This window comes from Pogona vitticeps, chromosome 8, assembly GCF_051106095.1.
Source record: "Pogona vitticeps strain Pit_001003342236 chromosome 8, PviZW2.1, whole genome shotgun sequence".
Taxonomy (NCBI): Eukaryota; Metazoa; Chordata; class Lepidosauria; order Squamata; family Agamidae; genus Pogona; species Pogona vitticeps.
Genome location: NC_135790.1, coordinates 14,656,432 through 14,674,485, shown reverse-complemented (window position 1 = coordinate 14,674,485; position 18,054 = coordinate 14,656,432). Strand labels below are relative to the sequence as shown.

Below are 18,054 nucleotides of genomic sequence, written 5' to 3'. Positions count from 1 at the left end.
AATACAAAAGCAAGGACAGGTATGATTTTTTTGTTTATTTATTTTTTCATAATCTAATAAAGGTATCACCTGTCCTTGCTTTAGCATTAGCACGTTTCTTGTTATGTTTAGCTAAAATCAACATCTCTGCAATTTCCATTTATTGCTTGTCAACTCATTGCCCTTCAGAGAAGCAGGGGATGTTTATGTGGCATCTGTGTGTCAGCCCTTCAGATGTTTTGAAGACAAACAGTTATACCAACTTTAATCCTCGCTTCTCCAAATTAAACATAAACAGCTTGTTCAGTTCTTCCCTTAAGGTTTTCAGAACTTTCCACACAGACCTGATCAACCTACTGAAATATTTTTTGTCCAGTTTGACATATTGTAGGCAGAGGTCAGCATCCTCCCATGGCCTGTAAACCGCAGCTGACCATCAAGACCAGAGAATCTTTATCTTCTCCTATGATAAATTCCTCATCAGGATTGGCAACAGGACCACACCACTTCAGACTGGGGGGGGGGTTAGACATAACTCAGCAATGTTTCCCTATCAAAAAACCCAAAAAGCACATTGCATATGGAAAAAAATCAGTGTATCAGGGAAGGCTAGCTAGGACCTTTCTTGTTGAGTTGTAAATTGAATTTAAATATGGAAGAAAATTCCACCCCACCCCACCCCACTAAAGTGGTACAATCCAGGCTCATGTTTGCTACTTCAGGGACAATTAAGGCAATTGTTCTCAAAAGTCTGAACACGGAGTGATCCAGAAAAGATGACTTTTTGGAGCCATATGGGTCTGCTACCAGGAAAGGTTTTCTCAGTGGTGGTTTCCCAGCTGTGGAATGGGCACTTCACAGATCCTCACCTGGTACCTTATGATCTTTCTTGCACCAGGTGACGACCTTTAAATTTTTCCCCCTAAGGTTTGTATAATCTTGAAATCTAAAGTTTGAATCCTAGAATTTATTTTATTTATTCTTTCTATGCCTGTGAATATTTGTTCAAGTCAATATTATTTCTTACCATACATTATATTGTTCCTTTTAATTTCATTTGTCCTTTCTTTGAATTCAAACAGATGATGCCACGTTGGCCATGATCCGAATGCCTCGGTGTTCACTGCCTGATGTTATCACCCCTTTCCCAGAAAAACTCCCTTTGAGGAAAAGTGGGAAGAGAAAAAAGCGGAAGAGAAGGAAGAGTCGGAGTAGGAGGAACGCCGGCTCTGTTTGGACTAAGAGGAACATCACCTGGAGGTAAGTAGCCAGAAGGCAGGTACCTTGGAAAGAGAGGTCGTAACTGGCTTTGGGATGGGATTCTGCCCTCTGCCCCTCCTTGGAAAAAGTAGCCTCGTTTGGATTTCATCTCACAGAACCCTGTTGGCCAGCATGACCAAGGGCTGTGTTGACTGATTCAAATGAACAGCCATTTTGTTGTAAGGGGTACCGGTAAATCTTTGCAATGCTAAAGGATTGTTCAGGTCATATTACAGTTAAGCTGTTAAAGGGTGTTGTCAGGCCACTTTCAGCCCAATTGCATCCCATCTTGTTAGTTTTCAGACTTTCTTATCCAACAGACAACAAACTTTCAGTGACTTCTGGTGACAGCAGTACTTGCTTATTCTTACTGGTGATTTTGGCATTCCCTTCTGGTTTCCTCTCTCCCACCTTGAAACCACCGTCTACTGAATTTGAACTAGTAGTGTTAGTCCAGTCAGAGGTTGGGAAAGTTACTTTTTTGGACCACAATTCTTAGAGTCGTTCAGTGAGTGTGCCACAAAGTTCTTGAGTCCACTGCTGTGTGGCCGGCGGTGTGCTGCTCTCCAGCGTTTGTGTTATGCTCTGCGTAGTTTGATCCACATGATGAAAGGGAGTGTAGGGGCGGCTTCTTTTCACAGTATGAGATTGGACAAGATGCCCTTTTGTTGGAGTCACGAACTTAGCAGGCTGATGGGCTTTGTGGTGATTCACCAGATAATTAGTCTCTTAGAAATAGAGGTTAAAGAAGTCAGCCACACACACAGGGAAGTCTGCCAGCAGTGGTCCTGGTGGGCGGCTAGTAGAAGAGGCAGAATAACACTGAATAGGTTCCCAATGCCCCCAGGAGGACTGTGCTTTTATTAACCTTACAAGCTCACAGATAGTGGACAGTATACAGATAAGTTACAGAGTTCAGATAGGACAATGGTTACACATCATGCCATTATAATTGGCCTAAGGAAAGGCTCTACGCAAGCTCTCTAGCACCTATGAGAAAGAAGAAGAATGGTGGGCAGGCATGCCCCTCAGAAGCAGCTGTGACGTCATCCAGGAGGGTTTGCCCTCTACTGTAGATGAAGCCAACAGCTTAGCAACCTTGGGAATGGCACTCCCACACCCTTTCGGTTAATTTAGGAGGAACAGGAAAAGGGATTTAAAGGCCAGCCTGAGACATTTTGCAAAGTTGGAGCTCCAAATGCCAGTTTCCCCACTCACCCAAATTGTGATGTGTGCTACTCAAAACCAAAGAAGTGACTTTACATGACACAAGAAATCCACATAACCTCTCCAAATCCATGGCATGGAAAATGTAATAATAAAAAAATCAAGAAGCTAACCATTTGTTGCCCTTTCAAAACAATCAAAATTTGGTGCCTCAGGCTACTACCTCGTGCTTTCTAGTGCTGGTCCAGTTTGAGCTTCCTATGATGCGAAGCTCACATTCCCCATGGTGCCTGGTTTAAAGTGCAGTGCTGCAGTCAAGCCTCTGCTTATGAGCTCGGTTTGATCCAGATGGATTCAGGTAGCAGCCGGCCCTAGGTTGACTTAGCATTCTAAAGTTGGTGAAAGGAGTACCCATCTTGCTGGGGGATAGGTGGACAAAGCATTATTTGAATAATTATGTTATAAACTGCCAGAGTGCTTTAGCACTATTGGGCAGTATATAAGTCAAAAGAACATACAAAGCTTCAAGGACATATATGGGCTTCCGGTTCCGGCTCAGCCAGGCAAGACGCTCATGGCTACGCAGCGGTGATTTTATCTTTATTTTATGTAATTTTATATGGTTTTTATAGCTTTTGTTTAGTTGAAGTTCCTATTCTACTTCTTGGCTGAAGGCATGATTTTAACCTTGGTAAAGGTAAACACAGAGATAATGACCACTGGAGCTGCCGAGAGATATTAGAAATACCTCTGTACGACAAAATTACACAACTGCAGCCTTGGGAAGAAAACAGAAGAAAATAACACCGCTATTGCGGACAGTAAGCACCTGCTTGAATCAAGTCTGCAAGAAAAACATTTACTTTGTTTAAGAAAAGCCATCTGCCTTCGGGGGTTGTTTGGCATATAGCAGGGGCTGATCCGCTGACTCCGTCAATCTACAATTGACTCACAGTGAGTAAAAGTCCTCCAAGGAACGGGTGGAAAAACCTGCCCTTTAATGGTTTATGTTTGAGTGTTTACCGGAGCTAAGAAGTGTTTTTATACAGCTACTACTGACCGTAACTGTGAAACCCACATTCTTCCCCCTTTGAGTGGTAGTTTGCACCTGCAGAAATAGAAGGGGACACTAAATAAGCTTAATTTGTGGAGTATAACTATGGTCACCACTAGGACCAAAAAAACCTATGGCAAGTTAAAAAAGGCTCCCAAAAAGCGAAATCAGAAATCTATAGCAGACTTCTGTGTGGTCTCAGATCAACATGAACATGTACCCTCCTATAATCAAAGGCCGCTGAGGGAATTTACATCAAGTACCCCACTTACTACGGACAATGTAGGCATAAGTAATGGAGAGACATACCAGGGGGCTGCAGTCGGAACTCCGCACTCCGGAGGAGAAATCGGCAATTGGTCTCTGGACCCAGAACTCCTAGAGAAGGCTCTCTCTGCCTCTATGGAATCATTCTATAAATACTTAAATCTATCAACACCTGGGCCTAAGGAGAACCATATGGAAGGAACAGTAGGCCCCCAAGATGCTCAAGGGCCCGAGAGTGAACAAACTAGGATTATTTACACCCAACTACGTGATCAGTGTCTCCTCTCAGCTAAATCCAACCAGACAATTTTCAATAATCTGCATGATCTAAAGAAAGAAATCGCTGATACTAAAGCAATACTACAATGCATTGCTGACATGATAAAGTTGGGGATTTTAAAAGCAGCACCCCCCTCAAACCCTCAGAATACTGAACAGAGAGGACTTCAGGCAAAAAAGGAGCTGGGTACAAAAGATCAAACACGCAAAGATAACTCCCTAGCCTTTAAAGGTCAGAGTTACCCACAGTTATCAGAAAAAGCAACTCAGGACCAAATGCCCATCTCTGGGAAGACCCCAAAGGCCTGGGATGACCCATATGAGCGAAGTGAGGACACAGAGGACACAGAGGGACCTGACCTAACATCCTCTAATCTAGAGCTAATAACCATAGACGAATGGTGGGGAAACACCCCAGAAGAACCCTATCCTCAGCATCCACTTGCTGTGACATGCAAGGAAAATATACAGATTAAAAAACCCCAATGGTCAGCAACCTCAGACAGTGAAGGGTCCACCCCTGCTGAAAGCCCATCACTCAAGCCTGTGAACCACATCACCATCTACAACTGGCCACTAAGAAAACCAAATGGCACCTGGGCCTCCAACTCAGAAGTATTGCGGACAATAACAGAAATCCTGGGCAAGGATTGGGATGCTCAAATGAACACAAAATGTTACTGCATCTATCCCAGCAAGCCCGGGCAACTAAGAGGCAGGGTGCACTTGATCTTCGCCAATAGTGAACAGGCCCATCATTTTTGGAGCCTGTTGTACAAGTTTGAAAAAATAGCAGTATCATTCAAATGGGGAATACATACAACTTACTCAAATATCAACCTAAGACCGATCACAAAATTGGACACCTACGAACTAACAAATACATCCAGAGAAATTCAGGTTCCAGAACAAAGAGATGGCCCCACAGCCGCTTCCATAAGGAAGATAACAGCCGAAAACCCTAGCTATGACCTGTACAGAGATAGGGCTGAAGCTTCCACCATTTACAACAGATCACCTTCCAAAACCAAATCAGATGGCAGAGGAAAGGAAACGCAGATCAATGTTGCAACCTTCCCAAACAATATCCCAATTAACAAACCTCGTGATCTTACAAGCAAAATCAAAAACCAGAGTAATCAGGTGAAATTGCTCTCAAGGCCAAGGCATCTTTCAAAAGGTATTACATCCTCCAGAAAAAACAGAATATACCATCCATACAAAGAGAAGTTACATCCAGCCTGCTCGATGGGAACTATTTCCGACTCCACCTCCGAGTGGCATATGGGCAATAGATATGCCCCTTTAGTAGCTTATCCCCAGAACTGACTATTGGAAGGCAAAAAATATAAACATCTTAAGAAGCCTTTGTCCAGGAATATTGCATGGGGGGAAAACAAACAAAAAGCCCAACTCCACAAAGATACCACAGTTCCAAACACAACAACGACTACCTACCTGGGTAGAGCTGAAAGATATCCCTTTAGCAGAGAGACACAAAGAAATCAAAACAACAAAAACTGGGCCCGTAAAGATTATCCTTTTCCCACACCAGTTGCTCCCCTCACCTACAGAGGATGTCAGTCATCAGATGTATCCCTGCCTGCTCTGGAGAAGCTAATGTTATACAAGGAAGGGAACCCCATTAAAATGCTCTCTGCCACAAGAGGGGAAATGACCCCAAAGGCAGAACAACTGAACATTCAGGAGCGAAATGAGGCACCAGACACTCAAGAATCGTGGTGTGCTCCAGAAAGCAACCAAACATCTGCATCTAAAATTGAACTTTTATCATGGAATGTGGCAGGTTGGACCAGATGTATCTCCCAAACCCATGATACTCCTTTCTTTCGTAGCAAATATGACATCATTCTTTTGCAAGAAACTTGGTCTGACAAAGATATAATTCTAGATGGTTTCAACTCTTTCATGGTAAAGGCAATCCCAGGGCGCGGACCGGGGAGACTGAAGGGGGGACTGAGCATCCTGGTATCAATGGCTCTGAAAGTGAAATCTGCGATGAAACCCCCCCTGAGACAGCTGGCCATGGCAGTAGTACTTACAGGAAGTATGAAAACCCTATTGATTATTAACATATACTTACCTCCCACATCCAGAAAAGCTGAAACAGAAGGAAACTGGACAGACCTTGAAAACTATGTAAGAGAGCTTATCATGGAACATCCGGATGCTTTGGTCCTGACTGGTGGGGATCTAAACGCCCGTATGGGACCAGATGATGACTATCTAGGAACCAAATTTAAGATGATAGCCAACATAAGAAATGATAATGTGGGGACCCTGAATCAGGAGAGGGCATCTAAGGACCAACATGCAAATTATGCCGGGGCCTGTCTGTACAAATTTGCCTACAGACTGGGCCTCTCAGTTTTAAATGGCACAATCACAGGTGATACTCCAGGAAAATATACATTTATGGCAGCAACTAAAGCTAGTACAATTGACTACATCCTGGTGTGCAGGGGGCTCCTTTCCATGGTCAAAACTCTCCAAGTACTTCCTTACATGGAGGGGGATCATTTCCCCCTACATCTAAGTTTCCACCTAAACATCAGAAATTTAGACACAGAACCAAGATATCATACTGAAATTACAGCACTAGAAAGAGTGGGTTGCCGAGTAAGATGGTCACCTAAACTGGCACAAAATTTAAAACAACTTTTAACTTCGAAAAATCTGATTGATGCCCTTAATCCAGTAGGAAGCCAGACAGTCCACTGGAATCCCATAGATAAATATGAAATTCTCCTACAACAATTACAGCCACATCTCGCCCATTCATATAGCAGAAACCTTCAGAATTCATATAACCGATCCAAACCTTGGTTCAACCAAAGCTGTAAGGCAGCAAAACAATTAGTTAATCAGACATACCAGGAATACCTGAGAGCAGAAGACCATGTCAAAAAAGAGGCCCTCCTAAAACTACTGGTACATAAGAAAGAATACAAACAGCAGATACATCACAGTAAAAGAGAACACACGAGAGAACTATGGAGGAAGGTTATTGAAGCAGCAAAAGCCAAAAATCCATCCCTTTTCTGGAAACTAATCTCAGGCAGACTATCAGAGCCCAAACACCCATTATCCTCTTGTATTCCACAAGATAAATGGGTATCCCACTTTACAAGTATGTATGAGGATGTCATTGTACCCTCTTCTCCAGTAATGCTTAGAAGCACTCCCAAATGGCCCCCGGTGACCCCAGGTGAAATAATAGCTCATATAGATCAGTTAAAAAATGGAAAAGCCCCGGGCCTTGATGGCATCCCACCAGAACTCCTAAAAGAAAACAAGACATGGTGGGGCTCCTTTCTAGCACCTCTCTTCACCCATATTAATGACACAGGCCAAATCCCAATATCATGGAAAACGGCCACAGTGGTCCCATTTTATAAGAAAGGGAAAAGGGAAGATCCAGCCAACTACAGGCCAATAAGTTTGCTGAATATTATAAACAAACTATATGCAAGGCACCTCCTAGACAAACTCCTGGAGTGGCTCGAAGTAGAAAATATCATTGGGGCAGAACAAGCAGGCTTTCAGCCAGGGAGATCCACAATAGAACAATGCCTAATTATACAGCATCTTATAGAGAAATACTCAGCCAAAGGAGTAACATCACTCTATGCCGCCTTTGTGGACTTTAAATCGGCATTCGATTCTATATCGAGAACACACCTCTGGGACAATCTATCAAACTCATCTATAGACAAAAGACTTCTATATCTAATCAGGGCCCTACATGAAGAAACATACCTGAGAGTCAGGTGCAGCAGACAGGGACACCTCACGGAATCTGTGCAAACGCACAGAGGTGTTAGGCAAGGCTGCCTACTGGCACCAGCATTATTCATATTTTACATAAACGACTTATCAAGCTGGCTTAACACGGCCGATCTCCATTCACCTAAACTTACAGATAGAACAGTGCCAGCCTTACTCTATGCTGATGATACAGTAATTCTATCCAGAACCCCCATAGGGCTGAGGAGGGCACTTAAGAACCTTGCCTCATACTGTGAATATAAATCATTAACGATTAACTATCAGAAGACCAAGATAGTCGCCTTTGGACAGAGACCCAAGAGTAGGTCATGGCAAATAAATGGACACAGTATCGAGCAGGTGAACAGCTTCAAATATCTGGGGGTAGTATTACAGGCCTCAGGATCTAGGCTTCAGCATAGTAAATTTGTGGCTGATCAGGGAGAAAGATCGGCAAATAGTATAGTAAAATTCCATCTCTCCCAAGGAGGGTCCTTCATACCAGCAGCCCTCAAATTGTATAGAGCAAAGGCATTAGCCCAGCTTCTGTACGGCTCATTCATGGGGCCACCCAGCTCTCACTTCGCACCACAAGAAATAGTCCAATCCAAATTCTTAAGAACTGTACTCCAGGTTCCAAGATGCGTGTCAAATGCAAGGATAAGGCTAGAAACAGGATACCTTAAAGTAGAAGCCTGGATTAGAATTCAATCTATATATATGTGGCTAAAGGGACAGTTAAATCCAAAAGGCCTATTTTCCTTGTTATTTAAAGATAACTATCAATCTAAGTGGGTTAAATCGGTCCAGGGCTACTTGGGGAAAATTGGCCTCTCACCTCAGGCACTTATATCCTCTGGAATAGAGCAGGCAAAACAAATAGTTAAACAAAGAATAGAGGACAATGAATACCAAACAGACCTTTCTAGCATCCAAAATGTGGCAGTAAGGACTTACATCAAAAATTGTATGGTACCGGCCAAATACTTAACATCTTTGGAAATTAAAGGAATTAGAAGGGCCTTTACTCTGGCAAGGTGTTTGGCCCTCCCCTCTGCTGTACTAGAAGGGAAGTATAAAAATACCCCTTTTGCTGAAAGGTTATGCTCCTGCCACCTGAGGGAGATCGAGACCATACAGCACATGTTCTTCACCTGCCCATTGTATGAAGCAGTGCGAAAAGAGACTATAACCCCCTTAATACTGTAGATAGATTGCCAGGACGTTCGGAGGGAAAAAGGCTTGAGTTCCTTCTCTCAGATGTTGATGTCCAGATCACCTGTCGGGTTGCGAGGTTCTGTGTAGCAATTCTTCGATTGCGGAAGTTAAATACTGTCACATACAGCACTGATGGTACCTGTCTGTCATGGGTTTGGAGGGAAAGTTCCATCCTATGGGAGTAGAAGGCGGGACATCAGGGGGGAGGAGCTGTACTGTATATATATTTGCAGCTTGTGTGGAGAGTTTGGAGTTGGAGTCTGTGTGTCAGACTGGGTACAACTGTTTGTCAGTTAGTACATACCTGATAGGTTCAGGTTTCTTTCTAGGTAGCCAGAACTGATAGGTTCAGGGTCTGTGCGTTACCTTAAAGTGTTCTGTGGGAACCAATCTGTTGTGTGTGTATGATTGGGACTATGCCACGTTACAGTATCCTATTTACCTGATTCTTTTATTTACCCTGTTTGTTGTTTCAATAAACCTTGTTCTTTTATTTATTAAAATCCATTCCTGGTCTGTGTGACTCCTTACAGGGAATGGTTGGTGGCAGCATAATCACATGGTGGCATACTCCAAGATTTAATATCCCTATTAAGGTTGTTAAATACCAATTAAATACCAATTAGAAGTTAAATACCAATTAGATTGCCGTTCCCAGTTGTATGTATGCCAACATGTTCTAATGGAATACTGAAAGTTAGAAATTTTAAGGTTTTATAAGGTTTTATACTTATGTGACTGGTCTAAGGACTGTAAATAAACTATTGACTATTGGGACATATATTTGAAGTGATTGACTCATTGTTAACGGCTTTTTTTTGCTAATGTCAGAAATGAAAGCGATTTATGCAGTGTGATATATTTAAATGCCTTTGCTGCTACTCCTTGCCAAATACAACTACTAGTATTGTTGATACTACTAGGGGTAAAACATTCACGTCAGGAGAAATCCCTCACACTGCTGTGTGATGTAGAACAAGCCTTTATCATAGTATGTCACTCAAACACATGTAGAGCAGAAGATTACTTGGGGATTGGCCAAAGAAACCAATCCGACTGTCATGACTTTAATCCAGCTGTGTTCAAAGTTGCTTTCACATAATAAAATGAATAAGGGGCCCTGAAAGGCTGAGCTGCTTTACAGAAAGAAGGATTCTGTGCACGAGAGAAGAGAAGGAGAGAGAATGGATACAGCTAGAAAGGCAGGAACTTTCTAAGATTTGTTTGGTGGAAAGGGAGAAATGTAGAAAATGTTGCAAAATGTATGTGCGTGGCCACTCAAAATTAATACAGCAAAGCTGCTAGCAAAATGATGTATAGTGTGAAAGCTGGGGTTTGTAATACCTTTACCGGGCCATTAAAATATCATATATGATACAAAGATGAGCTTTGAATCTTTACCAGACAGAGAATTACAGAACTGGTGGTGGCAGTGGTAAGGAATAGAAAAGTTCAGAAAATATTTTTTTTAGATGTTGAAGTTGCAGGATCATTTGTTAAAAGTTGCACAAGATACTGCAAACTGGTGATCAGGTTTCACTCCAGGCTGTGTAGCATCACTTGTCTTTCATACATCTCTTTAGACAAAGCGGAGCCAGCCACTCAAGTAAAATGTGCACTGCCTTTTGTCAAAATACATGCCACCCCCCTCCCAATAAACTTCTGCACTTCAGCCCCTAACAAAAGTGCTTCCAGGAAAAATGGCATCCCTCACACACTTTAAAGGAATCAGCATGCTTAGGGGAAAACCACTAAGATGTACAGAAGTGAAACCAATCTGCTGGGGGGGCCCTAGACCACAAAGAGGTGAAGAGCCCCCTAGCAGCCAGTGCTTATTGGCCAGCAGAACTGACTGGCAAAAGGGATAGGAAACGGGTGAGGACGAATGGAGCGGAGATCTTGGGGAGAGGACACAATCCGCTGGCTGGCTGAAATTCTGAAATCCCCCTTATGAAAATAGGGAAACGGGGGATTGCTGTACATGTGGGCTAGTGAAAAGAACCTTTTGGTGGAATATGGAAACTAAATGTTTATATATAATTTGCCTAGGTTTTAGAAATTCTTATTCTAGACCTGTTAGATCACAAATTTATTTAAGGCAGTTAAGCACAGTGAGTATTCTAAGTATGTCTAATTCAACTTAGTGTTTTGTGCTTCTGAATAGGATAGGATTCCAGTGGACATCTATTGATCTTTCAGCACCCTCAAAGTAGCACCAGGGGGCGATAGAGGACAGAAAGTACTGCAGTGTTTTAGAGGCTCATTGACTGAAGGTTTTGCAAATACAGCGGTGCCTCGCATAGCAACGATAATTGGTGCAGCAAAAATTGCTGCAAAGCGATTTCGTCGTTATGCGATATTAAAAAGCCCATAGGAATGCATTGAAACTCCTTCAATGCGTTCCTGTGAACTTCAGACTCACCTTTAAGCGAAAATCCTCCATACGGTGGCCATTTTCGCTGCCCGGTAGGGGAGGAATCCATCCCAGAAAACAGCGGCCGGACATTTTTTTTAACCTGATGGCCATTTTGGAACCGCCGATCAGCTGTTAAAAATCATCGCTTTGCAATGATCGGTAAGCGAAAGCGATCGCAAAAAGTTAATCGCTATGCGATTTCGTCGTTTTAAAGCCCAGCTTAAAAATTAGCAACTTTTATTATACTCTATATTTTTGTGAATACGGTGATGGACTAAGACTCAGGAGACCTGGGTTGAAATCTCCAGTCAGCCAAAGAAACATAATTGCAATGGTAAAACTACTCCTTAACTATCTCACAAGATTTAATATCCCTATTAAGGTTGTCATAATCTGGAAGCAACTTGACAGCATATAACATACACACACATTTTGGTGCTCCATTCCCCATTACAGATTCATAAAGTGTTACCACCCTTGATAGATTATGATACACATGCTTCTGTGGTGGGTGAATACGTGAAGGGTTATAATCAGTGGGGTAGAAACAACTAAATGGTAAAAACACTCCTTTAGTATCTCACATGCTTTGAAATCCCTATTAGGGTTGCCATAAGTTGGGTGTGACTCAATAGCACATCATATACACAAGTTCTACAGAAAGAAGTGTTTAGATCCTAAGAAATATAGCTAAAGCTCAGTTGACTTCAGTTCTTAGGGGTCTCTCTGATTTACCATCTACTTGAATGCAACAGACAGACACTCTTCTGTGTTAGAAATCTTGGCAGAGTGTGGATTTTAGTTTAAAAAAATCTCTACCTACACAGAGGATATACAGAACAGAATTTGCTTCAGGTCTTCCCAGAGTATACCATCCCTTTTTGGTTTTCATCAACTGGCACTTAGAGTTTCAATAATTTGCTCTGAGACATTGGTAAGACAAATAATTTAAAAAGTTTTATTTACTCACAGTTCTGAACAGATGTTTACAATGGCATAATGTACAAAAATTACTGGTTACATGAACAAGCCTTAACTGACTCATAGCCTGCTTCCAGCAGACTCTTGCAGACTACAAACTGCATAAATTGCTAACTGCATACATAACTGCACTGCCCTGTTTCCCTGAAAATAAGCCCTAACCTGAAAATAAGCCCTAGTATTTTCAGGATGCTCGTAATATAAGCCCTCATCCAAAAGTAAGCCCCAGCTAAATGAAACATTGTACTTCTTCAGGTTGTAGAGCAACCAGAAGACGATAACATGACTGTAAAATAAAACATCCCCTGAAAATAAGCCCTAATGAGTTTTTTGGAGCAAAAATTAATATAAGACCCTGTCTTATTTTCAGGGAAACACAGTACGTATCACTAACTGCCAGCAGACCACAGCATACGTGACTTTAAAAAAAGGAGGGATAAATACTCTTAAGCAGAAAGGCATGGCTATCTTCAAAATCAGAGGCACCTCAGTGGAGAAAAGTCCCTGTCAGCCAAATCTCTTAAAGGCAGCATGGAACAGTTGCTGCAACTCCAACAAGAACTGTCCTGTGATAGGCTTTCTTATTTTTCATTTCAATCCACTTTGATCTGTATTAATTTTTTATCTCAGTCCACCTTGATCTGTATTCTGGATATGTGGATTTGCCACAGTAAACAAGATGCTTTGGGGTTTATGGATTTTTAGTCTGATTGGTAGAGGCTGTTGTCTTCCTACCTGTCTCCAAGCACAGCAGGAGTGTGAAACTTGCTACTTTCATGCATTTCTTCATTAGGGTGAAGACCTACCCAAGGGAATCCCGTCTTAGCAGAGAAACCATGCGCACATTGATGTATTATGCTCTAAAGGTTTGGAGTGAAGCCACACCCTTGAACTTCCATGAGGTGGGCGGCCACAGTGTTGACATCTCAGTGGAGTTCCTCCGGCTCGACCACCGTGATGGTTACCCTTTTGATGGGCCAGGCGGAATGGTGGCCCATGCCTTCTTTCCTGGAGATCCCCAAAGGGCTGGTAATGTTCACTTTGATGGCGACGAGGACTGGACCTTCCGCTCTCCAGGTAGTTTGACATTCACAGCAAATGAGGGTGGATTGGAACAGTTCTGGCAGAAAAGCTGGGAGTCAATGACTGCAAGTGCTCTAGACCAGTGGTCTCCAACCTTGGGCCTCCAGATGTTCTTGGACTGCAACTCCCAGAAGCCTTCACCACCACCTCTACTGGCCAGGATTTCTGGGAGCTGAAGTCCAAGAACATCTGGAGGCCAAGGTTGGGGACCACTGCTCTAGACCACTGGTTCTTAACCTTGGGTTACTCAGGAGTTTTGCACTGCAACTCCCAGAAGCCTTCACCACCAGCTGTCCTGACTGGGGTTTCTGGGAGTTGCAGTTCAAAAGCATCTGAGTAACAAAGGTTAAGAACCACTGCTCTAGGTCAGTGGTCCTGACCTTGGGCCTCCAGATGTTCTTGGACTTCAACTCCCAGAAATCCTGGCCAGCAGAGGTGGTGGTGAAGGCTTCTGGGAGTTGCAGTCCAAGAACATCTGGAGGCCCAAGGTTGGGGACCACTGATTTAGAGTACTCTTCTGGAGCCATGTTTTTTCCCTTCCTCTGTTTTATTCAGAAATATGGCTTACATTTATATATTATGTATTTCTTTTTTTAAAAACTACAAATCACTTAAATTCAGTGTTGTGTACAAGAAGAGTAAAAGATTTAGTGTGTATAATGCAACATGCAAGATTAAAATACAATATTTATATTGTCCATGAAAAAGATGGGGTGGAGTACATAGGGAAGGCTTTCAAGAACAAATTTTTTTTCTATGTGTATCTGAGAATAAGAATTGTTTTAGATTTTAGAGGGAAGAATATTTCACATAGGAAGTGCTGCAGTTCCAAATGACTACAAAAGAAAATATCATACATCGATGGATCAGTGGTTCAAGGACTTGTTTCCTTGAGCAAGGGGTTAGACTATGCCCCTTTCGATATGGTGATTGATCTGCCCCAGTTATTTTTCATCGTGTTCCCTTCCTTCACCTTGCCAAGATAAAAGCCATTGACAGATCACTTTCTCATCTTTTGACAGACGATTTGGGTACTGACCTTTTTGCTGTGGCTGTCCATGAATTTGGCCACAGTCTTGGCCTAGCGCATTCGTCTTCTAAACATTCAATTATGCGTCCCTATTACCAGGGACCAGTGGGAGACCCTCTGCAGTATGAGCTGCATGTGGACGACGGCGATGAGATCCAGAAGCTTTATGGTATGCACAGTGCTTGGCTACTTCGGTTTTGCTCATTACCATAAAAAAAGCAGGGTCATGCTGTCTTGAAGTGAGTGGGGGTTGGTGTCAACAACGTCCCAGGGATGGTGAATCTGCCCTAGAGTTTGAACTTTACAGGAGCGATCCAGGCTTCAGGGCCTTGGGCTGTGTCTTTAAAGTTTAGACTAAAACTCAGAAGAGATACCGCTGGCTTCATGACTTTGGAGTGATCAGTTCTCCACTGCAGTGGAATCTTGTGACCTCTCCAGATGTTCAATTGCAGCTTGGTCATTCCCAGCCGAAAACTGTCCATGGTCAGGAGCAATGGGAGTTGGAATTCAAAATTCATACAAGCAAAGTTTTTAGGGAAAGATGAGAGGCATTTTGAGTCCAATAACATCTGGAGATCTACAGTGTTCCCCACATGCTGTAGAATCTAGATAACGAACAGTAGTGTTTTTCTTTTTTCTAAGAGTGTTTGTTAAAGAGAATTTGGCCCAAAAATCTAATAAGTTTGCATTCTGTAAAAAAAAAAATGTAAGCAGTACCTGTTTGGAGTTGCTCAATTTCTAACGGAGCTCAGTTGGATTAGTATATTTTGGGGGATTTTCCCCCAGAGCCATAAAAAAAATCATTTTTGGCTTCTCTGATTTGTCTTCCTGTGACCACAGAATCTTAACAGCTTTTTTGTGAATCACAGAAAATCACATGGCAAAGAAAGGAAAAATTTGTCCCAGATCTCTTTAAAACAGAAACTGCTTGAAAAGGGAACTCTTGGTGAGGATGTCTTTGATGCAAATAGCACATGATGCTTGCATTTCAGAATCCACATCTGAAACTTTGGCAAAAGCGAAGCAAAGTGTGCTGTTTATATATCACTCCATAGTGTTTAAAGCTCTCCATGAATGGTTTACAATTTAATTATGCAGGCTGCACATTGCCCCCCCTTCCCCCAATGAGCTGAGTACTCAATTTACTGATGTTGGAAGGATGGAAGGTTAAATTAACCTCGAGCAAGCTCAGGTTGGGAAAAGAGTCATCATGGCAATACCGCATTTTAGCCACTGCACCATGAGGTTCTTGGCTAATGAAATGGAACACTTTTCTTATAAACGAATAACTTTGCTGGACTACAGTCCCAGAGTCCCCCATACTGCATGGCCACTGACTATACTAGCTGGGGATTTATAGTAGTAAAAAAGAAACTTTTCCAAACTCTGCTTTTCCTATAGTAGAGTGGTCGACCAGACAAGATGGACGGGATATAAATCAGACAGACAGACAGACAGACAGACAGACAGACAGACAGACAGACAGACAGACAGACAGACAGACAGACAGACAGATAGTACCAATAGGATTTTAAAAAAAATTGGCTTGTTGCTGTGTATGAATGTAGCCACTAAGTGTATCAATGCTATGCAGTTATAGCAGTTCAAAAGCCATTTTAACTGTTATGGCTCCCATTCTACACAATCCTGAGATTTGTAGCTGGGTGAGGTTGAATTCTCTGCTACAGTTCAGAGGGTATCACTGAATTTTCTGGAAGGAATTGTAAGAACCTCAGCAAAGAGCAAATTCCAGGTTACTATAATGGCAACAAAAGTGCTATCAAACTGCCGTAACTGCAGCATGCATGCCGTCATTCTGTTAGAACCTGAAGCAGCTCCCGCCTGGTTTTTAGTGAAGGATTTTTTTTTTTTTTGCAGGCTTCTCTAGGTCAGATAGCAATGAAATGTTCTGTTTGGCCTCACACTAGTTTTGCAGTGGACTTCATTCAAATAAGCCTTCTCTGTTTGCCCTGGTCATGTGTTCGCACTTTCCTGCATCCATGAAGTGTATTGAACAAACCGTAGGCTTTTCTGAGCATTCACTAAAATTCTCTCTCTCTCTCTTTCTTTTAAAATCAATCACCCAGGAAGTAGAGTTCTTCATTCCACAGAGAAGCCAGAAGTAATTTCGCTGCTCCCAGATCTTCTCTCCTTGCCAAATGACTTTCCTGCCCTCAGGTTAGAAAGTGCCTTTTGTACAGTAAACTTGAAGAGATAAATAGCGAGGGCATTCTGTGCCATATTACGTACGTTGCATCCTCCTTGACCCCTGTGCTGTTCCCAGTAGCTACGGACCTGCTAGATCAGAAGTAGTGACTGTAGAATGCTTGTGGAAATACATTGCACAATAGTTGTCTCACAGTCCTAGGCCTACACAGTGTTGCCGCTTGGATCACCTGTGTTCAAATGATGCATCATGTTGAGACTTCTTAATAAATCTGAGCTTGAGAAGCCTATTAATGGGCACTTTTAAAATGCTGGATTTGTGGAAATATGGTCATCAGACCAGTGCAGAAAGTAACGAGGCCTCCAAAGCCACCTACTGTATTTACCTATGCCAGTATAGGCCTGTGGTATGGTAGAAGTAAATAGTTGGCATGTATCCAGAGCTGGGTATAGTTACTTTTTGAATTCCAGTTTCCAGACTCTTCCAGTTAGCATGATCCATGGTTGTCCTGACTGTGGGATTCTGGAAGATGTAGTTAAAAGGAGGAGAAAACTCCTCCCCAAGCTCTGGATATATGTAAATATGAGTTCCCACTGACTTTGGAAGTTTTGGGACCAAGACAGTGGACAAAATTCTCTCATGTAAATTATATTGACGTAAGGGAAATACCATAACTTGCGCTGGTAGAATGCCAATAGTTTCTTGTTTTCGATTCCTGCTTGCTTTCCACTTAAATCTCACTGAGAAAATGTGGTGGGTTTGCATGTGGCTTTAACTAACGGCAGTCTGCTTCTACAGACTGTGTACCGTATTTTTTCATGTATAAGACACCATGTATAAGATGCTCCCCGCTTTTCTAACCCAACATTTCTTTCTTTGCAAGAAAGTGGGGGGGGAAGGCAGGGATCAGAGCGCTTTGATTCCTGCTTTCCCCCTCCACTTTCTTGGGAAGAAATTGCTTTCCCCTTCCACTTTCTTTGCAAAAAGCTGCTTGCCCCCTGACAAAAAGTGGAGTGGGAAAGCACTTTCCTCACAAGAAAGTGAAGTGGGAAAGCAGTTCCTTCTCTCCCCTTCCATTTTCTTCAGAGGAAAGTCCTTTCCCTCTCTACATTCTTTGCAAAAAGCTGGTTTCCCCCTCCACTTTTTGCAAAGAAAGTGGAGGGGGAAAGCAGGGATCAAAGTGCTTTGATCACTCCTCCCTTACTACCATGTATAAAACGACCCTCACATTTTCCTCTAATTATTTTAGGAAAAAGTGTCATTTTATACACGAGAAAATACGACAAATTCTCTTATACCATCCAAATTTGAGAAAGAGGGTTTTGGCCTATATCTCTCTATCAAGTTTGATAGCACAAGCATTG

At 42.4% G+C, this 18,054-nt stretch overlaps 1 protein-coding gene and 1 long non-coding RNA gene across 3 annotated transcripts in view; both read left to right on the top strand.

Annotated features, from left to right (window-relative positions):
* Positions 1–18,054, top strand: part of LOC144584198 (uncharacterized) — a 465,271-nt gene that overhangs the window by 401,229 nt on the left and 45,988 nt on the right. The window lies entirely within an intron of this gene.
* The window catches only part of LOC110084322 (matrix metalloproteinase-17), a 32,982-nt gene that overhangs the window by 6,444 nt on the left and 8,484 nt on the right, over positions 1–18,054 (top strand). For both annotated transcript variants that reach the window (XM_078379779.1, XM_072978825.2), the window contains exons 4-7: positions 1,062–1,239; positions 13,204–13,487; positions 14,516–14,692; positions 16,611–16,701. In XM_078379779.1, coding sequence (XP_078235905.1) covers positions 1,062–1,239; positions 13,204–13,487; positions 14,516–14,692; positions 16,611–16,701 — 730 coding nt within the window. The remainder of the gene's footprint in view (positions 1–1,061; positions 1,240–13,203; positions 13,488–14,515; positions 14,693–16,610; positions 16,702–18,054) is intronic.